General features: G+C 42.7%; 1 protein-coding gene across 1 annotated transcript in view; it reads left to right on the plus strand.

The window, feature by feature from the left end:
* Window positions 1-26,558, plus strand: part of rragd (ras-related GTP binding D) — a 55,005-nt gene that overhangs the window by 4,944 nt on the left and 23,503 nt on the right. Inside the window, exons 2-5 of the mRNA XM_080011933.1 lie at window positions 4,925-5,220; window positions 7,019-7,218; window positions 8,257-8,371; window positions 20,081-20,223. Coding sequence (XP_079868059.1) covers window positions 4,925-5,220; window positions 7,019-7,218; window positions 8,257-8,371; window positions 20,081-20,223 — 754 coding nt within the window. The remainder of the gene's footprint in view (window positions 1-4,924; window positions 5,221-7,018; window positions 7,219-8,256; window positions 8,372-20,080; window positions 20,224-26,558) is intronic.

Raw genomic sequence — 26,558 nt, forward strand, 5'->3', positions numbered from 1 at the left:
TATAGTATATACAGTATAGTGTATATAGTGTATAAAGTGTATATAGTATAGATAGTATATTTAGTGTATATAGTGTATATAGTATATATAATTAATTTAGTGTCCACAGTATATATAGTGTATATAGTGTATAAAGTGTATGTAGTGTATATAGTATATATAGTATATTTAGTTTATATAGTGTATATATAATATTTATAGTGTATATAGTGTATTTGGGATGCTTGATGCTGAGACACCGTGGTATTGTACACAGCGTACAATACAGACTGGTCAGAGAGCTGGTCATCAGAATCAGAATCACAATCAGAAATACTTTAATAATCCCAGGGGGAAATGACTAATAATCCGTCGTTAAACAGGTAGGTCATTCATAGTGTATATAGTGTATACTATATACACTACATATACTATATACACTATATATACTATATATATTATAGAAACTATATACACTATATACACAGTATATACTATATATACTATACACTACACTATATACACTATATATACTATATACACTATATATACTATATATACTATATACACAATATATATTATATACACTGCATATACTATATACACTATATATACTATATATAGAATATACACTATATACACTATATATGCTTTATATACTATATACACTGTATACACTATATATACTATATATATACTATATACACTATATATGCTTTATATACTATATACACTGTATACATCTCATCTCATCAGCTCAGTCTCGTTCCTGCAGTTTGTCAGTATTCACTACACTAGTGTTTATATTGGCCACGCCCCCTTACCGTGAAATAACAGGGGTCCTTGCTTATCAACCACTTCACTTAAGGACCTGGAACGGAACTCGGTGGTTAAGTGAGGAGTACCCAAATACAATTCAGATACAGCTAAGCAAAGTTGAAAAGCAGCATTAAAGCTACTTAACTTCATCGAATTAGATGCATTTTTGTAAAATATTGCGTGTTTGCCGGTGTCGTTCTGTCACAGTCCGTGCTGATGTGACATGACAGCCTGTTAGAACAGCAGCAGTCAGCTGCACAAGCTGTACGTCCCCGAGGTGGAGCAGATGGATTTGCAGAAGAGATTAAGGAGGAAATATGCACAACTTTATCCGCCAGAGAAACGCCAGCCGGCGTCCCGGGTTGCGATCTGTTGCCGTGTCATTTTGCTGTCGTCCTGTGGAGGTCTGCCTTGTCTGAGTCTTCTCACGTCACCTGCGTCGCTCGGTTCACCTTGTTCGCTTGTGTCTTTGGGTATTTACGGCTGCGCTTGTTTGTTCATCGCCGCGCCGGTGTGTATTTGTTACCACGTTTAGGTTTCCCTTTAAAGGGGCGATAGACAGCTTTTTTGCTGTTACTTATCATTGGTTATGGAACAATGACACCATCTGCGTTTAGTTGCGTCCCTATACGCCTCCCTGTCACTACGCATTCTGACTGCCACCGGTAAACGATCTCCCGGGAAAATGACGACTGGACGGCAGTGCGTCACAGGAAGTGCGTCAACCCGCGCACGGCCATGCGTGGAAATGGCGCAATCTACTCCACGTAAATCATGAACCCTTGAATATAAGAACAGCTCATTGAAATGGATTGAGAAATGTCAAAGTCACGGTGCCTTTTATCCAGAGGAACCCGCAGCTCCCCCGTTTACCTGCATTTGTTTACAGGCCCGTCTCGCCCGTTCCAATATGGCGGCGGCGTTGAACGCATCGCAGCAATGAGCCAAAGCAGTCCGTGCCACTCTGTATGTACAGTACGTCCATGATTGCGCAACCGGAAGAAATTCGATGAAACCAAAATTGTGCCGATTTCAATTTACCGCTTCGGTGAACGCGCTTCTTTCTTCTCTCAATTCCAACGTGGCGTTGATCCAGAGATCCAGATACAGAGCGATCTGAGGAAACCGTGAAGCGGCACGACCAATAATAAAACCATAAAACAATAATAAAATAATAAAACAATAATAAAACAATAATCAAACAATAATACCGCTTGGAAACGGTTGAAAAGTTGCCCCTTTAACTTTGATCCAATCACTGCCCGCCCCTTCTTCTGTTGGGATCCCCCTTTGGGAATCAAAATGCTCTTTTCTTTTTCTTTCTTTCTTTTTTTGTGACCCTGCATGTCCTCAGTGTCTTTATTTGGGTCCTGGTTCTGAACCAAACCTCCTTCGGCCAATAATGTTCATATCTTTACTGAAAACTGAAAGTAACCTAGAATAAATAAATAAAATATTTTTGTGTAAAGAAATAACCTGTACAGTATGGCTTCTGCCAGTTCACCTTGGCCGCCATCCGAAGCGAGGACGACAATAATACACTTTGAATTCACCGATACACATGTTATATATAAAAGGTTGGAATATATATAAAACAAAAAGGAAAAAAATAGTTATTTTTTGGGAAATTAATCATAATTAAGCTAAGGTAATATGCAAACCTACCAGTTCAATGGAGGCTGTAGCTCTGTGCTGCACAAAACGTGAACACCGTCATTCTGCTTATTAGCGAAACATCTTTTGTTCCCGTAGAGAAGGCACCATCTCATACCAACCACGTCGTCCGTAGGCGTTCCAAAAGGTAAATCCGCGTCTAGAACTGTTCCTTTCAAATATGAAAGTTAATGTTCTCATGCCGCGTGGCTTCCGATCCCCTGATAAAGCCTGTGTGTGTCTTGGCCGGGTTAAGTGGGCGTTTAAAGGTTAATCGGTTCCCAGCGGCGGAGGCGTCGGCGCGCGGGTGATGCAGCAGGAACCGCACGCTGAATTTAAAATACTCGAAGACAGAAGTCGCCCAACTTTTCCTCTCCCCGGCGTCCGGCATTTAGAGGCGGCGTTGGCCACAGAGCCGCCAAAAACATGCAACTGAAAGACTTAAATACATGGACACGAGATTAACTTATGTAAACAATTGGAGTTACAATTTCACCACGAGATAATAATAATAGTGAACTGCAGAGAAATACACTACATTTCACTTGGATATTTCACTGCATAGTATATGTATGAAAGTATGTATATGTATGTGACGAATAAACCTCTTGATTTTATTGAATTTTTACTTATTCTTACTTGCGCTCTCAACCAAAAATTCAAATATTAGAAAATTAAGAAAATTTGACTCGTAACTATTTGACTGAATACATTTTTCTTACTCAGGTTTTTATTTGGAGAACCACTTTTACTTATATATTTCAGTTAAAGTGGTATTCCGTAACGTTATTTTATTCAAAACAAATCCCATATTTGATATTTATCCCATATTCGTTCGTCAGTAAACTGTCCATACGGACGAACATTCGCGACAAAAAATGTGTGATTCACCCAACGACCTCATGGATCATCGCTTTAATATCTTTTCAAAGTAATAGTGCTTTTACTTGAGTCAAATGTTTGAGCGCTCTATCCACCTATGTTCTCTATTTTGAAAATAGCACGGTGTCAGAATACTACCGAAACACAGAGTCGGCAAATGTATAATATAATACAACTTAATAGTGATATGATAATATAATAATCGATAACTCCCATCTGACATTTTGAAGAGTCATTATGAACTCAACAGTACTTAGATCTACATTGCATTTTATTGGAACCAGACTAGAAACCGAACCACACAGTACTCAGCGGATGGGTGCTATTACTTTTGAAGGCTCCTCCTGCTAGCATGCTGTAGTGTCCTTGAGCAAGACACTTAACCCCTAATTGCTCCTGATGGCTGCGTCCGTCGGTGTTTGAACAATTGTAAGTCGCTTTGGATAAAAGCGTCTGCTAAATGACTAAATGTAAATGTAAATGTAAATGTTGAAGACTTTAGGTTATTGTTTATTGGACATTCTACCCGTTTTCTCCCCATCGGCGAAGGATAATGGCTCAAAAAATGTCAAGTTTTCCCTCCTTGTCCTCCCGCTGGAGCGCACTTCACGCGTCTCGATTCGGGGGCAAACCGAGGTCACGTGGCGCCACGTTGCTTTCCCCCCGGCTGAGAGCCACGTTTCGGGTGCGGGAGTGGGACACGCGCACACACCCTGTCCGAGTGTCTGAGAGCGGCGTGGCGGATGCCGTGCATTCCAAATGGCAGAGCTGCCGCCGCCTCAGCCCCGTTCACGGGGACGGCGGCCATGTTGTTGATGTCTTCAGAGGGGACCTCCGTTTGGGGGCTCGGGTCGTGGGAGGAGCTGGAGTTCTATCCCCCATAAGCCATGGAGACACTCAGAATGTCTCTCTAAAACCCAACCGTTAACCCCTGCAAAGATAGGAACGGATTCAGATCATGTGCCTTCTAAATGTTAGTGTCACTTGGAAATCTCTTTGCAATTCCTCTAATTCCGAACCCAGACTCCATAAGAAAACGTGTGCACCTGCATTCTTTCGACAAACTCCATAATTGCATCTTGCTGGAACTCAATGTACTATGTTAGTTTATCCGACCGAGTTTAAAAGCGGGCTTTTGGAATTTTGCAATTCGCCTGCGAAGAACGTGGCACGATGGATTGATGAAGTCATTGATGAGGTCAATTTGTGCTATTTAGAATAGACCAAAATATCTTCCGTTTCATTTAACGCCTTCACGAATGCCAAGTCTGCAGCAGTTGTTTTAGTCCCCAACACAAACCAATTCTTGCAAGGGTGCGACTGATTTAGCTGGTCAAGTTTTTGAATTAATACACACAGGAATTTGCCTATGAATTGATTGTTGGATTAACACATGCATTATTTTGCACACACTCACTATACCCAACGCTATGAACGGCCTATGAAAGCAGGGTTGTATCGGCGCCACTTCCTGTCTCCGCCTCAGTCTTCACGGACTTCGGACCCATAGAGTCAGTTTGGATCGTGCATCAGGTCACTCTCTCTCTCTCTCTCTCTCTCTCTCTCTCTCTCTCTTTGTTTGCTCGCCCAGTCTCGGACCCCGGCGACCCGCTCAGCGGCGAAGTGAAGCCGCGCATCCTGCTGATGGGCCTGCGGCGCAGCGGCAAGTCGTCCATCCAGAAGGTGGTGTTCCACAAGATGTCGCCCAACGAGACGCTCTTCCTGGAGAGCACCAACAAGATCTGCCGCGAGGACGTCTCCAGCAGCTCCTTCGTCAGCTTCCAGATCTGGGACTTCCCCGGCCAGATCGACTTCTTCGACCCGGCCTTCGACTACCAGATGATCTTCAGGGGCACCGGGGCCCTCATCTTCGTCATCGACTCGCAGGTGAAGGCGCTCAGCATGGTCATGGTCATGGCGATGTGCACGCCCAGTTGTCGCACGGCAGGACGGCAAACTTACCGAAACACGACGCTACAACTTTTTTTCCGCCACTTGATACGAAAGGGAAAACTCACACGGTTCTCATTTTTCATGACTAATCTACAAGAGAAGTCCGTCTGATACAACATTTACTCCCATTAAAGGGTTCTCGGTAGGGCTGGGTGTTAAGAACCGGTTCCAGATTTCCAAAGCACCCGCGGTGTCGTTTTTTTACCTTAAAGCAGTTCTGCAGCTGACTTGCGACATACCGATGAAGACTGTTTACATCCTGGACCATGACTGACAGCAGCAAACGCTCGAATGATTGGCCGAGCGTCACTAAATATTCAAATCTTTTGTAAATTAATTTTTTCTGTTATTTATTTGAATAGTAATTGTTTTTGGTGATCATTCCTTATAAGAAAGAGTGATGTTTATTGTTATAAATGAAGGGAAAAAGAAACCTTCCTGTCAGTTGACGCTTAGCAGATTTATAGCCTAAATGTGCCAAGAATAAAGATATCATATTTATTCTATGCAGATGTACTCCCCTACGAAATCACCCCAATCAATCTAGAATGATTCATTCTCTCCAAATAGAGCCATTCAAATCATCTGGTGGAAAGTCCTGCATTTTTGACTTATAACAATATATATTGCAGAAAAAAATATATATAATTAACATATCAGCTAAATGAGTGTTTAGTATGTCCAAAACAGTAGTACTCTGAAAGAACTAGGACGACATACTACACCCAGTGAAATATTGTAGTATGCAAACACAGCACACTATGCTGGCATAGATATCCCACAATGCATTGTGACGCGTCACAACATATCGCAGATGGCGGGTATCTTGTCTTATCTTTACACTTACGCTTGTCATCATGTTAACATTTTTTATTTTACATATTTGCAACATAAAATGAAAACAAATAGTTAAATATCAATAAAGTAAATGAATGAATGCGTTGGACCATTAAAGATTACAAACACCGACACCAGCTCCACCCAGCAGACATTTACAACCATGTTACCGTTGCTAGTAATAGTAGTATTATTTGTAGTAGTACTTTTAAACCTTTATACTCAGATCACAATACGCTCCTTCCTCTCATCAGGTGTATTGTTTTCAAAACAGCATCATTATTTATGTATGAAAGTGATTTGGAAATGAGGCGCTGACACCTTTGTGTTTGTACTGTCAGCCATGTTGGGACAAACGGACGCAAGACGAGAGTCGTTCCACCGCAGTGTGCCGTAAATGAACGTACCAGATACAGAACATTGAAATGTTTTAACAAATCGGCGGGTCATGGATCCAGGCGCACCAGTATTTCAACGTTCTTTCTGTGATTATTCCATATAAAAAAAATCTAAAAAATGTTCTACTGCTACGGTGTTGTCGAGCTGTGCGTGGCAGACCCTGCAGCTCTGCACAGAGTCCGCAGTCCAAACACCATCACAGGCACCGCTCCCTCCAATGTGCATCGCCCTTCCTTTTGATGAGGAACCTCGCTGTGAAGTTCACTCAGAAATTCCCTCAGTTCCCACCAGGAGACTTCAAAACCCGACACACTTCAAGATGTTTGGGGAAAGAATGTCTGCTAGTATTACAGTATCCGCTGAGGTTTTTGGAATTCCAACGTTAATTAAGATATCCCGGGCCGGTCGGATTCATCTAATACGGAGGGTTCCTCTCGTCTTTTGTCTCTCTCTTTCTCTCTCTCTCTCTCTCTCTCTCTCTCTCTCTCTCTCTCAGGATGACTACGTCGAGGCTCTGAGCCGGCTGCACCTGACGGTCACAAGGGCCTACAGGGTCAACCCCGAGATCAACTTCGAGGTGTTCATCCACAAGGTGGACGGCCTGTCGGACGACCACAAAATCGAGAAGCAGGGCGACATCCACAAGCGTGCCAACGACGACCTGGCCGACGCCGGCCTGGAGCAGATCCACCTGAGGTGGGGATCCTCCAAACGGCTCGCTGGGTTTTCAAGGCTCCGGGGTTTTTCGGGAGGACGCATTCAGGACGTGCGGCTTGTCGTCGATGCACTTCATCGAGGGCCTGGGAACTAGAAACGGGAGAGAAAAATCCATTTGGCGTTTCCATTTTGGCCACCTTATCACGGCAACTGTTACAATGACAGCCCTTTTTTTGGACTGGCTTTCGAAAAATAAAATGTTCAGATGAGGTAACGTCCAGAGCTACTCAGGAGAAGTGATACAGCACATAAGATTGTTTTTCAATGAATTGCTTAGAAATCCCTCAAACTCTAAATACAAATCATAACAAAAGCTTAAGAAGCAGCTATACTTACAGTAGGACGTGACTGTACTAAAATTGCAATAGAATTGCATTTGTGGCAATATATCAAGAAAATCGATTTGAAAGGTTCTCACCAATTCACATCCATCCCACACACACACACACAGAACCACACACACAGAACCACACACACACACACACTAAAAATAGGAGAGAAAAATCCATTTAGCAATTTTATCATTGTCACCATGGAGAATTTGCACGATGAGCTAACGACCAAAGCTACTCAAAGAGGAACATTACTCACAGAGAGAGAGGGGGCAAAGCATGGCTTGTTTTTTTAATGAATTGTTTGAATATCGATTTAAACTTTAAACCCGCCAAAGTTTTAAGAAGCCTTAATACTGAATTGTGTGTGCGTTCGCTAAATTGCAATGCTAAAAAGTGCAATAGATATCGAATCCCGACAATATATCATTGTAATATTGACTTGAAATGTCCTTGCCAATATCGATTTGGAGGGTCCATGCCAATTCATTCACATCCATCACAGACACACACACACACACACACACACACACACACACACACACACACACCATACACCATACCCCACCCTCGTGTTTTTTTTTAATAATAATGAAATCCCTAAATTTCTTCCATAAGAGGCATACAATGAATCATCTTTCTTCTTAACTCTTAACTTCTCCCTTCTCTCCCTCTCGCTGCGCAGCTTCTATCTGACCAGTATCTACGACCACTCCATATTCGAGGCCTTCAGCAAAGTGGTCCAGAAGCTCATCCCGCAGCTGCCCACGCTGGAGAACCTGCTCAACATCTTCATCTCTGTGAGTATGCGTCTCGCCCACGTTTTTGCCGGAGCTCCTCTGCAGGAATCTCCATACCAAAACATGCAAATTGGCCCTGGCCCGAGGTCTTGCCTGGAGTCTAAATTTCGGCCAATCATCTTTGATCATTATTTGAATAAAACGGCTCTCCCACTTGAGTGGCACCTGGCTCAGTGAGAAGAGAAGCCAGGGGATTGAGGAGGCTCCCCATTCTGCCTTCTAATAAAGATATAGAGAGCCAGCCCCTTCATAACCTTTATTTGAAGTCATCGGGAAAAAAAGGTGTTGAGGGGAAAGACAAAGAAGAAAGGTTATGAAGAAATGGGAGGAGGCTAAAAGTTAGTTGGGAATTCAACAAGATTCAAACAGAGACCAGACTGGAACCGGCTTCACGGTTAATAAAGAGGTCATTATAAGAATTTGTTTTTGTGTAAAATGGAGACTTTCTGAATTCGGCGTTGATGTTGTGAAACCTAGAATGTGATCCGTTCCTGTCAACTGGTGCTTTGACCGCTGTGATTCCAGGACAGTAATGATGACATGTTAAGGTGGTGGTGTTTGAAAAAAGTCCTAAATTACCTCATAGAGACGGGGACAGCCAGCGAGCAAAATGGCCTGTTCAGCTCAAACGCCAGAGAAAATCCCAGCCCCAGGGAATTCATCCTTCCAGCGAATGTTGTGGAGAAGCTACGCTCCAAAATCTTGAAATGAAGCAGGTTCAATGTTTCAGATCGTGTGTTGTTGTTTCTATTGTGCTTTGTAGTCTGTAGGTGGCAGTGACGTGCAACAGATCCTCTGTAGTGTTGTGTAGTACACAAACATGGCGTTAGGACCATTAAACCTTCAATCGACTGACATGCATGAAGTATACACGGGATTTGGGGTGCAGGGATGGAAGGAGTATTACAAGTTTTTACCATTCCTTGCTAAATATTGAACCTGTTTTTACATGCAACTGATTAAATGAAGGAGTCAAGTAGTAGTAATCTACAGGTACTCCTCACTTAAAGACCTACCTGTTTAACGACCGTTCAGACTTACGACCAGCTCTCTGACCAGTCTGTATTGTACGCTGCGTACAATACCACGGCGTCTCAACGTCAAGCATCTCATTACGCATCACCCTTTATATACTATATACACTGTATATACACTATATACACTATACATACTATATACACCATGTGCACTTTACATACTATATATACACTATACATACTATATACACTATATACACTATATATACTATATATATACTATATACACTATATATGCTTTATATACTATATACACTGTATACACTATATATACTATATATATACTATATACACTATATATGCTATATATACTATATATATACTATATACACTATATATGCTATATATACTATATATATACTATATACACTATATATGCTATATATACTATATACACTGTATACATCTCATCTCATCACCTCAGTCTCGTTCCTGCAGTTTGTCAGTATTCACTACACTAGTGTTTATAATGGCCACGCCCCCTTTCCGTGAGATAACAGGGGTCCTCGCTTATCAACCAGTTCACTTAAGGACCTGGTCCATGAATGGAACTTGGTGGTTAAGTGTGGAGTACCTGTAGTAAAATATCATTATCCCCAACAACAAGCTAGGATGAGATTATTTTGAAGTCATTTGGCACAAAGGTGGCCAGACCTGAACAGTTGCGTACTGGATCTGGCACGGAGTCGAAGAAGGTTCTGGGCCAGAACGGTAAAATGGAGCCGGGCCGGCGTCCTTTTCACGTCCGGACTGGCACTCGGCCATCTCCAGTTCGGATGAAGATCATTCTGGAGCTTTTTGGTTCAAATATGGGCTTCATCTGAATTAGTTCCCGGCTGGAGCCGCACCACTTCTTCTCTGGCTATTTCTGGAATTATTATTATAATATTATGTACCTATACACTTCAACATACAAATTACGAAGGAAAATAATTTAATGTCTTATTTCGTCATGACATTGGTTATGAAAAAACAGAGACCATTAATTATGTGTAACTAAAATACCTTAAGTTACGACTGTAACAAGACATAGTTAATATTTTTGACAGAAGATGGTATGCATGGACATCAGCTTGTGCGATGGGTCCTGGTGTTGGATATCCCAGTGGACATATTCCATTTCTGTCTGAGAAGCCGAAGGGTTGCTGGGATATATTCAACCACAAGACTCGTGGCAGGAACTTGTGTCCATGAGTTGTTACAACTTTGAGAGGAAGTCTGCAACAGTTATTTTCCGACTCAAAATCTGTTGATATATGTTTTTTCGACACTTCAAAGTTTTTTGTTCTACTTATTGAGCTGCGCTTTCCTTGCACCTTAATCTCTATCATTTGTACTTAACATTTTTCTTTCTTTTCAATTTAAAAATCATGAACATTCAAGGCTAATGCTATGTTTTGTTTCAAAGACTGCATTATGTGTCCTGCACAGAATTTCAACAAAAAATGACGTTTTTGTATGAGTGAAACATAATCAAACAAACATCAGAAAAATCATGAAACATTACCGTTCTGTTTGATAAAATGAACAACGAAACCCTCCAAAAATAGTCAAAACCGACCATCACGGTTTCCCAGAATCCAAGGTGATGTCTTCAAAATGCTGCTATTGTCGAACCAACGGGCCAAAACCGCTTGATATTCAATTTCCAATGACATAAAACAGAGGAAAGCCAGAAGTCCCCACATATCAGAAGGTGGAACTAGGGAGTATTACTGGAGGTGGAAGATGACTTGCTGACATGTCATGGATGCCTTCATTTCTGCAAAGGATAAAACAAAGGGTGACTGCTGAGATCAAAATCTCAATCCAAAACCTCATCAAAATTATTTCTGACAAATCAAGTCCAAATGTAGTCACTATAACAGCTTGTGCCTTCATTCTATTAATAAAGTGAAAAAGGAGAGGGCCTTAATATGACATCACAATATTTCGAGGTATTTTTGTTTTTCTGGAGATAATCCACCATGAGTGGAGTACACATACTTAACGGCAGATTTTTGACTAGTAACTGTACATGTTTGTAGTGAACAACGACGACAACAGGTAACATGATGTGGAAAACTACAGCCACGCAACTCCTCAACAAGCTGTAATCAACAACCCTCCAGTACTGAAGAATGGCCCTCCCTTCTGTGAGAAACTGTCTTCAGTGCACCAGGTTGGGCGAGGGACCGTGGACTTACATCTGGACCAATCACTCCTCTTGTGCCAGTTCGTCCCTGCCCAGGAGTAGGAGTTAAAAAAAGTTCCTCAAAACGGAGTTCCCAGAGCTACGAGCCTCACTCGTTCCTGCAGTGAGGACACAAAAAAAGGGACGGTTCCTCAAAAACGTTCTTAGAACTATGAAAAGGTTCCTGCGGTACAAAAACGCCTCTTGTCGCACCTTTGCTGTGGTCATGGTTCCCCCTGTAATGTGCTATCAGCAGAGGGTGCTCAGTTTACACACAGCTATGCACAGGTAAACACACTGCTGCACCGTCGTTGTGGTCTATAAGGCTTGGGATTTGATGTCACATGCCGCTGCGTTGGTTGTTATTGCACAATGGGTAAGGTATGCTTCACTCCAGATTTTTGACTGATATGTACAGTGAAATGATCAACAGAGCAGGTAACTTGGTGGGAAAAACCACAGCCACACAATTCCACCACATGCTGCTTTACAAAAGCAGTAGTGCTTGTAATTAATTATGTTTTGCCCCTCCAGCAATAATCTATTTTTAATTCTCCATCAGAATTTTCATTCAGTCACAGTCCATTATACGCACGTTTCCACAGCTTTCCTTCAATGTTTTTTACAATCATTTGTATTTTTACGAGTGCTAAGTTACATTTACAAGTTACATTTACTTAAATAACTGACTAAATTGCACTTGTTGGAGGAGTTTTAGTGCAGCTTGTTGTGGAATTGCATGGCTGTAGTTTTTCCCATCGTGTTACTTGCTTTGTTGGTCGTTCACTGTACATTCATCAGTCAAAAACTCGAGTGAAGGGTACTTCACTTCTTACACACCCACAGCACGGTCGGACATTTTATACATTTACCGCTACTGTCATTAAAATTGGCAAATCTGCTGCGTAAGAATGAAATTGCCAATGTCCCCCATTGTGGGACTAATCTTTTCTTAGGTTTATCTTACACTATAATAAAATAAGACGGTGTGACCCAGTCATCTAGCCATCACAATTTGTCCCCTGTCAAAGTGGCTCAGATACTTACACTCGCTCATTTTTCCTGATTCCACCACATCAGCTTCAAGAACTGACTGTTCAAGTGCTGCCTAACATATCCCACCTCTTGACAGGTGCCACTGGAACGAGATGTTCAATGTTATTCACTTCACCTGTCAGTGGCTTTACTGTTGTGGCTGATCGGTGGATGAAGAAGAGACTTTGAGTCCTTTGAAACCCGTAATTTAGAATGCAGATCTTTTCCCATGACAGATAATGTATATACATAATAGAACTAAGTATAAAAATGTACCTTTGACACAAAAAAAGCACACCCGGAACAACTAATGTAATCATGGAGGCAAAAGTCAAATATGAATAAAATAAAATATTTAGTACCTTTATGAGCTCAGCTGTTGCTCGGTGGAATGTTGTGAAGCCTATAAACAACCGATTGTGAATTTAAAAACACAAAATATAACTGTTGCTGCAAATTGACCGTGGTTATTCCCTCTTTGGCCTTGGCACGAGCTTTCCTCCCCGGGCAGGCGCCACGTTAAACAGCGAGTCGACGTCACTGTCCGCAGTTTGGTTCTTCCTCGCGGTCCCTGTCGAGAGAGAACGTCCGTCACTTGATAAGCTGTCACCAACAGAAATTCTCCATTTTTCCACGTAGCCCAGCTAAAAACCCACTGCTTTGATAGCTGCTTGTTGAAAAAGTATGTTCAATGGGTCAGTTAATTGATCAATAGATTATGCAACAGCAGTCATGTCAATGATTATATCATTACCGAATTTCCTCAACTTTAAAACTTAAAATGAGTTATCCATAAAAAGAAAGTGAGGAAAATAGCAAAGTTATATTGTTGAATTTATTAGATGCAATGGAATTGTGCATTATTTTTAGTTGACATGCACATTATATGCAGGAGTTTATCCACCCTTGTTTTTATCCCCGGCCTGTATTTGAGGCCGGCCTTTATCATCATGTCATTTTCATGAACAATTGATCATAATCCAATTAACAGACAAGTAGGGGACATGCAGCGTAACAGCCCAAAATGTAGCCGTGCTTTTGTTGTAGTACCGGGTTGCAGCACTAGGTAGTGTCCCTTTGGGTTTGTTGAGATGCGGTGTACAGGTGTGTGTACTGTTTGGCCTTCCATCAGCACTGATCTGAAGTTAAAAAAACTAACTGTTTTGTCCTCGTGTTCTAGCCATGGTCACATTGTGTTCTACAATACTTAGCGATCAACACACTTCTTATAAGCATTTCTTTTAAGCATTTTTTCCCCATTGACTCCTTTCCAGTGCGATTTTTTTCTGCATTGTATCCGAGAGACTCCTTGACAGTGTATTCCATGTGATGTGATTCTTTTGGTGTTCTGTCCTCCTACAGCTCCAAGAGCAGAAATCTGACAAGAGAGAAAAGCATTTCAGATCAAGACACAAAAACTTGGACGCGATCGTGCAATTGTTTTTGTTGGCCTACAAAATCAGGCCGGAAAGTTTCATTTTTATATGTGGGGGGAAAAAAATGTAACTTAGTTGGCGAACTCTATGAAGTTTGTCATTCTGCATCAAAGGCTGGGTTTATCTGAACATAAAACCCCCAATTATATTTATTGTTTTGGTTGACTGTATTAAAACCCTTTGATCAACGAGGGGTGGTGTGACTGACTGGCGACTTCTCCAGGGTGTAGCCCACCTCTCGCCCTATGTCATCTGGGATTTTTTGAGGCATCTCAGCCACGGGTGTTTCTGTCCCCGTTCCTGCAGCAAGATTATTGACACCAGCAGCAAGCTGCATCTGCTGCTCCGCGATATGTTCCGGCAAAGTTCAAATGTGCAGCTCAGCCGCTACAAAAAGAGTCGAGAAACAATTCTGTTAAAATTCTTTATATGAACGATATGGATTTTTTTCCCCTATTCGAACATATCTAGCATATACTGACTGTATGGGGTAAAGTGGTTCCAAAGACCACATTTTCTAAGTATAGCTACATTTTCATAATAACTTATTTAAACCATTTATATGGTCACAGACTGTCGAAAAAGATTTTACCGGAGCAGGGAACAGATCCAGTTCCGGTCTTCCCCAGTCTAAAGGTAGGGATCAAGGAAGGTTTTTGGTAATCATCTGACACAGGAGAGGCAGAGATCCGGCGCAGAGCACTTGAGGGCATGCGAGACATAGGGCTATGAAAAAGGAGGCATCGGAGCTGGGGAGAGGTGACTGCGGACAGGAAAGTACTTTGATAAGCACGGCTTTATAAAATAATTGATTGTAGTACCTGTGTACCCACCACATTCGGATCGCCTCACATCTGGCAGAGGTCCGACAGAAAACTTGCGTGGAGGACTTGAAGGCATGCAAGGTGGTGCAGCGGCTGAGGAGATTTGATTTGACAATATCACTATAATTATTATTATTATTAGTAGTAGTAGTAGTAGTAGTATGTTTATATTTATTGGTGAATACTTATATGAAATAATAGATAAAATAATTCACTACCATACACCATAACAAAATAATTCGGAATGACTCAGGTCTGGCTGAGGTCCGCCCAGACAATCTGGCCCAGTGGACCTGAGGGCATGTTAACCACACCAGTCGCCAGCATTCCGCCCACTGTTTGAGTGAGGTTTACATATGAACTCATCAGCAGTGGCATCTGGGGCTTCAGCCCCGAATGTTTTATGAATCGCCCCCCATCTAAAATAGCGCCGCAGGACGGGCTCTGCGCCCCCATCGCTCCCTCTCTGATGGAACTGACGGCGCCCGTGAACGGTCCTATTTCATCCTCATGGAACAAGACAAAACAAGCATCACGCGTGATGGCGACACGTTCTCTTGTCACTCTTACTAAATATTCATTTAGTCGACACTATGAGTCTGCACGTGGAATCCCTGTGACTTCTAAAGTACTGCAGGTTAAAACAACCAACAAACAGTCCAAAATAGTTTTAATGCTTAATTTACCATTTGATAGGTAGTTCATATTGCTGCAACAGCAAAAGACAAAATGTTTAGTCTTGCAATACCTGCAATGTGAGACCTCTGATTAAATCTATCTGCCTACAGTAAATGGTCTTGTATTTTCAAGAATTGTGTATGTGTCACATGTCTGCGAATACCAAACCTTGGCTTAATGTTCTTTTCCTAATTACTTCTTCTTCCACGTCATCTGTTTGTAACTCTGAGGTGTTACAGGTCAGTGACGCCCTCAGCTTTTCTTTTGCCTTCAGGAAATCACCTGATCAGCATTGAGGAAAGATGAATTATTCATCTACCTCTGCAAACTGTCAGAAACTAGCTCTGTGTCCAAAATCAATCACCGTTAACTATAAAGGATACTAGTGTGTTCATTTTGTGGTACTGTTTGAATACTCGAGTGAGAGTTAATACTCGGGATGTCCTGATCAGGATTTTTTTTGGCTTCGATCGAGATTGACTCCTTCGAATAATGGGTATCTGCAGATGCAGAGTCCAAACCAATATGTATATTAAGGAAGCAGCAGAAGATATGCCATGCTGATTTAACTTTAATTTTGTTCCTGGCACATCGAAAACAACAGGGGTGTGACTTCGGCACACCTTATTTTTCACAAGCTACTTGATCCAAATATCGAAGGTCCTGTTTCAAAACGATCAGATTTATAAGGTTACATTATAGATCAGAATGAGATAAATTACTGATTAACCAGGAGAATGCCACTCTTGAAATTGACATGATGCGATCGGCGAGAGAAAAGATATACGCCACACCCACTGGGATTCGCAGGAAACGGTGCATTGATGTACTCCAGCAATACTGTTTGTAATTTCACCTCATCCGTAGAAGCCTCCCTCGCTGTTTACTGACAGCTCTCACAGAACAAGACAACAGTCATTTTCAGCACTTTTGTCAGCGGGTGTTTTAATTTTTGCAAGGAATTAGGTGAACAAGCAGAAACAGCCACATTGAGCTGTCAGATGAAGAGCTGCAGGCAACACGCTCTTAATGTAGTTTGGGAGAGCCAACACACCTCCAACACAACATGGAGATAAACAACTCACCATGCCCTGCTCGTGCCGTGCGTGCAGCGTGAGATCACACTGTGGTTGCTAACAGCGTGAGGAAAATAGTTGACTTTCTCATTAAAACGTGATGCAATGAATCTTCTCAGTGTGCGGTTTGCTCGACTTCACACGCAGCACACACACCTGAAACTCGGTACTACAACAAAAACACATTTTCCGGCTGTCTCTGTCTGTCTCTGTCCAATCTCCTACTTGTTTGTCGACTAACCTATGTTTGATCAATCAAATGATCAACGCAAATTCCATCGTTGATTAATCAGTGTCATCCGTTGTTTAAAAACCAAGTGTTTTGGTGGTTTTGTGGATATTCATTAAGGATACTTACACCATTAAAGCCCACAAGTATCCAGAACCCTCTGTGGAGTAAAGCTGCTCTTTTTCATTGCGGTTGGTCTTTGCAGTGTGCTTCAGCGTGAAGACCATTAGAACAGGTCCAACATACTGTTGCCTTTTTAAACTCTTACAAGACAACTCAATGCTGCAAATCTTTTCAACCCCTGATAACCTTCTTGTTATCTGCGCAAGGGGGAATTCTGGCTTTCTCACAAACCTCTTCAGTTTATGGGATAGGATCGAGATAGAGTCCAAACAACCATGTCGTTGTGCATCTGCAGATAGGTGGACCAAAGAATGCACATTATACACAAAAGCATCTCTGCTGTACAGCTCCCCAAACTGACATAAAAACATGGTGAGCAACTTGTTTGCATAATTACCATGCACAGCAAATATGCAAATACCTTAACATGAACATGAAGTTGTTATATAAATTGCTGTCTAAATATGGTGCCAGAACAATGTGCAAGAACAATACGAGAGAAATGGTTTCTCTCACCTTTCCGATAATCTAACTCTCTGAGGGATCTTGCTTTCCTTGCACACCCTGCTGGTATATACCTACGCATCTGAGTTAGACTTTCTTAAATCCTGTCAACAAGACTAGAGGACAAACAGAACTTCAGAGGGCCCCTCAGCCAAACGTTAAAATTAAATTAAATCAAATCAATATCGAATCAACACATTGCACCTAAACATGCATGGTGGATGTAATCTAGGGGAAACCGAGTGACCATACCAACATCTAAATCGGAAAATCCATGAGGTCCTTCGTGGTCCTCATCAGCTCTCAGTCCGGAACATGTAATCATTTGTGAGGAATGTCATTCGTTTGTTAATCCAAACAGCTGGCTGGGAACATTTATCACATCCATGATGTGCATTGTGAGCCTTCGTGTTTTTTACAAAAGCCCAAGCACGTTTATCGCATGCAGCAGAATCCAGTTCAATTGACACCTTTTCCCTCTGAAATCAAATCCTCTCTGTCGCTGTTGAAACTCATGTGTGAAGTCTCGCAAAAACAGGTTCCTTCGTTGGAAAACTTAACAAAGGTCCTACAATAGGTGACGACAGAGTATTTGTGCTTTTAAACAGTGGCAACCTGTCAATATTAATCTGCAGCCTGAATGTAAAGCCATCAGCAACGTTGTCATCAGTTGAGTTAAGGTGTTAATAAGCGCTGTCAAGGGACTTCTGTGATGATTCAACCCACCACATGTTTCTTGCATTTTATACTCCATTTGTGTTTTGAGGATCGTCCTAGCGTCTTTGGCCAGTTGTGGGTGGGACACCCTCAACACACTAAGGAGGGCTGTGAAGCGCGACTAAAGAAACACTGAACTGTGCAGCCCAATCGGCCACGCTGTCCAACAGGCTCACATGCCCATCTGAAAATGAAGCTTCTGCATCAGACTCTGAAACAATTTCTCCTTCTGCCCAATTCTATGTCTGCGTGAAGGCCGTCTGAATTGTCATCCTCCACCCGAGGAGCGACTCCAGAGTCACAGTGATTATTGCTATCGCTGTCATTGGCGTTGTGACAGGGGTCCGCCCTGTTTGCCACCGTCTGTTCTGATGTTAACTGACAGCTCTTCAGCAATGTCACGGAGTCGTTTTTCTAGGGGCCGTCGGCCTGACTCTGGATCTTGTCAATGGAGGTTGCCCCCTTTTCAGCTTGTTTCTAAAAAGTGTTATTTGTGACAAAAAAGAAGAGCAAAAATATCTGTCGACATTCACCGACGGAATTATTCGGTTCTTGTCTCCAGAGTTACAATATTGTCCACAGAGCAACATGATTTCTCTCAAAGAAATATTTTACTGTAAGGTCCCCTATAACAAGCTTTTGAAAATTCATAACTTCACATTTAAACAAGTGACCAGAAAAATATCAAAGCTCTGCAATATACGACCAATATGTTAGGGTTATATAATGCATTAATGTCTATAGAAGCCCCTTCAATCTCATTGTATTTCTAACACGGCACCTGTATACAATAGAAAGACCAATGCCATTCCAAAATGCTCACTGTTGCACACTGATCAACTGTACTGAAGCTCATTAAGACGTCATGTCCAGTAAGTTTATCAGTTTCATAAACCCGAACACCGCGTCGGCGGAAAATCAGTAGTCACAATAACTCAAAGAGTAACCAAGCAAAGTATTCTTTTCGCTGGTGACAATTATTGCAGTGAATCACACCGTGCGGGAGGTTTTAGTATTTGTCACCCAGGACGCCAAATTTTTGCCATGTTTACACATTTACACAGTGATCGGAGAATGAATTACAGTGAACTTAAGATGGCAATTGTAACTTCTTGAGATGGCTTTGACTTTACTTATCCAATGAGACTGATGAATGGAATTGATTCTGTCTGAGTCATATGAAAGGGCTGTGCTTTGTTAACAGTTCTTATGTTTCTCTCTTTTTTTCCCTGTAGAATTGTATAGATGTTATAGATATTTTTCTGCCCCCGCTTCAGTGTGTGTGTGTGGCGCCCACGCCTGCTACATCGGCTCGACAGATAGTTAACAGTTTTTCCAAGAATGAAGCAGCTTGTATGGTTCAAACGTTTACTTCGAAAGCACTGAAAAAGGACAAACGTGTTTTCCGGCCAACCGGATCAAAAAAGAAAAGCATGTGGCGGCTCACTTCCGCATGTGTCATCAAACCCAAACTACGGCAAGATCGATAGTACAAACAAACATCGCATTTAGAGTTTCCCCAGATAAACATCAGAACATCACAGATATACCGTATATACATGCCTACATGGCACTTTAGTGCGTTCTATACTGTGACCTAAAAGTATGCAAATGAGATCTTAACAATTACCATTTGTGACGTGTGTTCTCTTTGGAAGAATGATTCAATCCCTTTCTACGGCTACGAAAAAAGTAATTAAAACTCAACGCAAGTTTAATATAATTGTAATATTACATCTTGATGCTCAGTTGGTCGGAACATTTGTGGAATCGCAATTCTAATCCTCCCCCATTTCCAGGCCGACAGGCACTGATAACTGTGGAAAGCCGCCGGGACTCAGCTTGGGTTCTCCCTGTCGTTTGGCGGCGTTTTGTAGAACTCGGGGATCGAGAAGGCCTTCCTGTTCGACGTGGTCAGCAAGATCTACATCGCCACCGACAGCAGCCCGGTGGACATGCAGACGTACGAGCTGTGCTGCGACATGATCGACGTGGTCATTGACATCTCCTGCATCTACGGGTGAGCGCCATCCCCACATCCCCAAAGCACTGCCCCAACGCCCCCCGTCCGTTTCATGAGAGCGTCTCCTAGACATTTGAACTCAGCTCAAGTCAATGGGTGGGGGTTGTTGACATTGGGCCACATAGCGTTAAATTGCCAAAGCAAATGGGAAATGAAAAATATTACATCGAAAATAAAACAGATTTTTTTTTCTCAGCGAAAGAAAATAGGCAGATATAAGCGAAGGCAACCTAAAACAGAACATTGGCGTTAAAAAAATTCAGATAAGTGAAGAGAGCCTGAAATGAAATCGACAAAATTCAACATTGCTGTTAAAATGTGTACGGATGAGTAAAGCTAACCATAATCGACCTCCCAACATCGGTTAGTGTCAGAAACGATTTTCACCGTTATCAATTGGATGAATCAAATTGCCTTTAAATGGGAAGAAAATGTCTGGAATAACCTTTCATTCAGTTTAATGGAATTCCGTGCAGTCCATCTTCCATTTCTGTCGCGTCTCGCGTGACAACGGCGCAAACCGCTCGGACCGCTTTCATCGAAGGGATTAATGATTCACGCCCCTGCCCCGTGTGAAGCTTTCAGAGAAACAAAGGAGTACTATGTGCTGTACATCAAATTGGGCTTTTTATTCCCCACAATGTCACCGCCAGCGTTAACAGTAATGAGTCGCCTTGGAAAGATCGATAGAAAACGGCACGATCCCCCTTTTTTTTTTTGACACAACACGCGGCAGGTTTACAGTCAGCGGGCTCGGCAGTGGAAAGTCTCTGTCTGCCTCTCACGCTCAGCAGCCGCCTTAAAGAATTTTACCCGGGGACCCCCGAAAGTCCACACCCCCATTCCTTGATCCATCGCAAGTTGTTGGCATGTGGTACCGGCTCCATATTTCACGCGCATCAGCGCAACGTCAACACACGGCGGCCGTCCCGAGTTGAAAGCAAACCGCCGCTCACCACCTCCTCCGATCCTCGTGTTCTCCGTGCCTCAGACCCGGCTACACTCTGGCCTCAATATCGCTCCAATGTAATTAGGAGTCTTAATCGAAATGCCCGCTCTTTGTTCCGCCATGTTGGCCAGGACCACAGCCCCGCAAAGAAGGAAATAAAATAAATAGGGGGAAAATGTAAATCGTGAATGGCGACACTTATCAGACGACCGACAACAATAAATGAATGAGTCCAAAGGCTGATCGTCCTTTCCTTCCAGGGCTCAACAAGAGAGTTTTATGCGCCACAGTTCATCAAAGCAAGTCATGTAGCACGTGCCGCTGCATTGACATATTTGGGCCATTTATCTTTCTGGGAAAGATTTCGGCTAAGACCAGTTCAATGCTGGACTCATCAGGGGTCCTCACTGAGACACACACATAGGCCCCCACTACCTTACTGTGCTGTATGTAGCATACTGTACTGCATACTGTATCACTGTTCTGGGTGACTGCCTACTGTGCTGTGTTGCTGTTCTGTTCGGTGTTACTGTATTTCTGTGCCGTACTGTTGTGTACTGTATTGTATATCTCCACACACACTACCTCACTATATTCACATGCCACTTTAATGCACATATCTGTATATACATAATAGCTTATCCCATATACATAAGTCTATTCCCTTTATTTCTATTTTGTACTCCCGCTCTGCATTACCTTTGAGTTCTTTATTTTATTTTATTCTATATTATTCAATTTTAGTTTTAGGAATCAGTTGGTTAGTCAAGTAGAAATTTTTGGGTACCTATTGTGTTCAGTCAGGAACATATTGTGCGCAATCACAACAGAATATGTATGTGATGAATAAACCTCTTGAATCTTGAATCTTGACATGTGAAAGCACCCGATGGTCTTTGAAGGAAGCGACTGCGCCGTCCAGAAAAGGTGACACAAATGACACCAAAGAGGCATCAGTTTAAGTGCCCCCCCCCCCCCCCCCCATAATGGAAAGTTTGAGTCTTCGTTGGCCCTACTCCAAATTCTGCAGCCATTGTCCTCCAGGCAGGACATGACGAAAAGACCATTTCATTCTCAGGGAAGGTATTCAACCGTCCCACCTGCTTTTTTATCCCAGCGTGACCCCGCCCCGCTTCCCTAAAGTCTCAGAGCAGCTCATTAACCACGTCCTACATCAAGCGAAGGATCCCTTCGACGAAAAGAGATTTGCGGACGAACTAACCTTGATCAGAAACAATGCGAAACCGCCGCAGGCTCATTTGTGACCGTCACCGTCAAAGGCGGCGAACAGTGGAGAGGGCTGCTACGTCAAGATGGCATTTATTTGATTTAAGGAGTTGTAGCCGCAGCCTAGTCGCCTAGACGGCTGACAAAATTCAATAAAGAGAGCGAAGGAGGACGTTGTACATACGTGGCTTTCGGTGGAAAAATCACAATATGGGATTTGTGGCTCGTTTTGGGACACAAGCGAGCTACTGTTTCTCTCCCCGCTAATCTCAGTAGATAGCCCAGGAACCAGACAAATCTTGCGAGGTCATGTTTCATTTGCTCCGCAGATGTCTGGCCACCCTCCCGTGCAAACTGATCTCCACCCGACCTTCCCGGAGTTGGGCCAGTTTCTTTTCGGCAGGTTTGATAGAGCCGTTGACGCGCCTTACCAAGATGGCTGCCGCTGATGTGGAACGGTCTGTTGAAACGGCTATCGTGACAGTATTCAACGAACTGGACGGTATATTTTCTCTAAAAAGCTTTTGTTAAGAAGATCGATGCGTTTCCCGTACATCCGACAGGATTTGTTAAAAGTTTAATTTTGCCAACTCACTCGGTCAGCACTATCACACGTTTCGTTGATCTGATTGGTTGCAGGTTTATCTATCCAATGCTCTGATTGGTTGCAGGTTTATCTATCCAATGCTCTGATTGGTTGCAGGTGTATCTATCCAAAACACTGATTGGTTGTAGGTCAGTCAGTCACGTCCAGAGACATTTTGGTCCGCCCGTTGATAACGCCTCTTGCAAATTGAAAATGGACGGAGAGATTCCAGACTAATACACATTTGCGAATTGGTCCAGCGATAGAAGTCTACTCTGTAAGCATAGTGCGGAGTGCGCTTTTAAGTCAAGCCAAACTGCAGTGAAAGCTGAGCACTGATGTAATTCTCCTTCAGTTAGCATATCAACTTTTTATTCAAGTTAGTGGCCATATTAAAAGATAGGTTCACTGCTTTTCCAACCCGGGCCTTATTAAAATGTTGGTTCCCGTCATTTATAACCTCTCATAGCAGAACCTCACTGAAAGTTTCGCTCGTGAGAAACCACTCCACTGCAGCTTCTCACTGTGCTCCAATGCAGTCCAATGGGGCAAACATATAAGCCTTAAAATATATCTTACATCTCTTTTTCAAAAGGGAAACTTGCATTAGTCCTAATGTTATAAATAATCGTAACCGTAACCATAATATCACTTTATTTAAAACTACTTTTTGCCGTTCCCACGGTACATCGCTCAATTAATCAAAATCAGAAATCATATTGTTCACTCCACCAAATTCTACCACTCAGTTTGAGAGTGGCCTTGGTCCTCTGCCCGCAAATGTTTCTGTTGCCAGAAACTTTGGAGTACTATTGTATACTATTACGATACTATCACACAGCAACCTGGAAAAAGTAATCCACGCACTAATCTTCTCACGACTAGACCACTGTAACTCCCTCCTTTCTGGCATCAAACCAGAAGTCACTCTCCTTTCTCCAACGAGTTCAGAAAGCAGCAGCTAGGCTTCTTACCGGTTCCAATAGACGACATCACATCACCCCGATCCTGGCTTCTCTCCATCGGCTCCCTGTTTGGTTCAGAATCAATTTTAAGATTTTACTGATAACTTTAAAAGCACGTCTGGGTCTGACTCCAAGCAACATAAAAGATATGATGACCCCATATGAGCCAGTGTGCGGCCTCCTCGGGCCGTGCCCTCCTGGCTGTTCAAAAGTCTACACTTAAAACTAAAGGTGAGGTTTAATTCCTGTTTATTAATGTTCCTTTGCCTTTTAAATTCATGGTCTGAGCACTCTGCTTTCATTTCATCCGTCAAAACACTTTGTAAACTGTGTTTTTAGGTGCTATATAAATAAAGCAATTATTATTATTATTATTATTATTATTATATATGTTTTTATTATTATTATTATTATTATTATTATTATTATTATTATTATTATTATCATTATTATTATCTAGAGCGAAACATTGGCTACAGTAGGTTGCCAATTGTTCTAGTCTCTTATGTTTGTGTGGACAAAGCCAAAATACTGTAGAAGTACAACCCTCAAAAACCTGAAATAAGGCAATAATAACACAGCTCTGACAATACTGGGAGTGTCACGTTTTCGAAAAGGAGATTTTTTGAAGCCTTTCTTTAAGGCTTAAAATGTTGCCCCATTGGAGGGAATTTAAGCACAGTGAGAAGCTACAGCGGAGCGGTAAGTATCAACAGTTATGAGGGCATAATTTATAAGGCCTGGGTTGAAAAATGCATAATCTATGAGAATCCCAATGGCTTTTTAAGTTAGAACCCCCTTAACCGAACAATCCACTATTCTAGGGTGAGTAGTTCCTGAGGTCTGCTTGCAATGGGAATCAGTTTTATACTTGATTGGGACTCGAGTAGATGCATTGGTCTGTCAATTGGCACGAGGGAAAAGTAAACAATAGTTTAATTCAGTGTGTCCAAACCTTTTTTCTGCCACGGCACAAACGTTACAAACATGTATAGCTGTACAGGCGTTTTCACACTGCAGGTACCTTTTCATAGTTCTAAGAACTTTTGAGGAACCCTCCCTCTTTCTGTGTCGACACTGCAGGAACTTGGAACGATCGTAGTTCATCTTAGTTCTTCATCCCTCATTCATCAGAGACTTTTTGTTCCCACTTTAGGGCAGGGACCTTCCAGCGTAAGAGGAAACTTTGGTTATTGGTTGAACCCATCAGCCAATGCAACACACACACAACCGGCATATTTAAAAGCCTGTGTAAAGCTGTCTTTATTTACACACAATTTATTTACAAAACATTTCCAAAGAAGAACAACCCCTCCACCCTGACCTCGGCGCTTCCCCGGCCACTGACTACTCGCTGCACGCTGCCATGTTCGTCCACCTCCCTCGCCCCTGGCGCACTAACGACAGTCCGCCCCGGTCGAGTCACATCGCTCTGGGTGGGGACCAGCACCACCTACAGTCGGCGGCAATAAAAAAATTACCAATATAAATAACAACCAATAAAAATTGTATTTTTTATTGTAGATGTATTTAGTTCATTTATTTTATTTTATGACTTTTTTTTTTTTTTTAACCTATGCTGTCAGCATGCTGGCCATACAACACAGAGTGTTTGTAAAGCCATTGCATCTCAGACAGAGTTAGTCTGCAAGTGGAGTTCAAGTTCTCAACCTGCAATGCAGCTCTTTATTCATTCTTAAATCATCAAGAACTGCTGCAGTAACTCTGTCCTGTGGACGACCTGTAGAATGACAAGAGCACAGCTTTTGGTTATAAAGAACCACCACCAACCCCCCTCTTTGAGGAGCTATTTATCATGTTTGGGTCTATAAACAACTGATCACTACTACAAGAGGGGGAGAATCACCACGGGTGACACAAATACACATAGAACCAAACAACATTTACACAAAAACATAAACATTGGACGACAACATGTATTGAAAAACAGTGAATTAGGTCCAGGAAAACTGGAACTACAACTGGTCACGTGGCCTCGTGGGGTGCACTCCAAGCAGGTGTGGTGGTGGTGGTGTGTGTGTGTGTGTGTGTGTGTGTGTGTGTGTGTGTGTGTGTGTGTGTGTGTGTGTGTGTGTGTGTGTGTGTGTGTGTGTGTGTGTGTGTGATGGAACCCCAAGTGTGTGTGTGTGTATGACTTATCCCCATTGGTACTGGTGTAGAAGGTCGGTGTTATGTCGTGGCGCCTACATCAGCTGAAAGGGCCCCGAAGGCCCCGAACTCCACAGCCTTGTGAATACCCTACGGCAGAGAAGCCAGAGGGCTGTGGAGCAACCCCCCCGCCCAGCCCCGAGGAGCATTACTCAGTCCCAGGGAGCACGAGGAGACTCCGCACTCCAGGGGAGCACACATACAACCAACCACCAGTGCAGGCACAAGACGCAGCCGCAGGCACAGAACCCGGGCCGTGGGCGCGTGGCACTGACCTGCAGGCCCGGACCTCAGCCCCACGGCGACAGACTGACACCCCACCCGAGCCGCGGGCGAGCTGGCAGGACCCCCATGCCCACCCACTGCCCGCGCAAGGGGGAGGCCAGCCCCACCGCAGCCGACCAGACGCCCCGCCCGACGTGGCTTTATTTACTGA

Source organism: Zeus faber (assembly GCF_960531495.2).
Source record: "Zeus faber genome assembly, chromosome: 13".
NCBI lineage: Eukaryota > Metazoa > Chordata > Actinopteri > Zeiformes > Zeidae > Zeus > Zeus faber.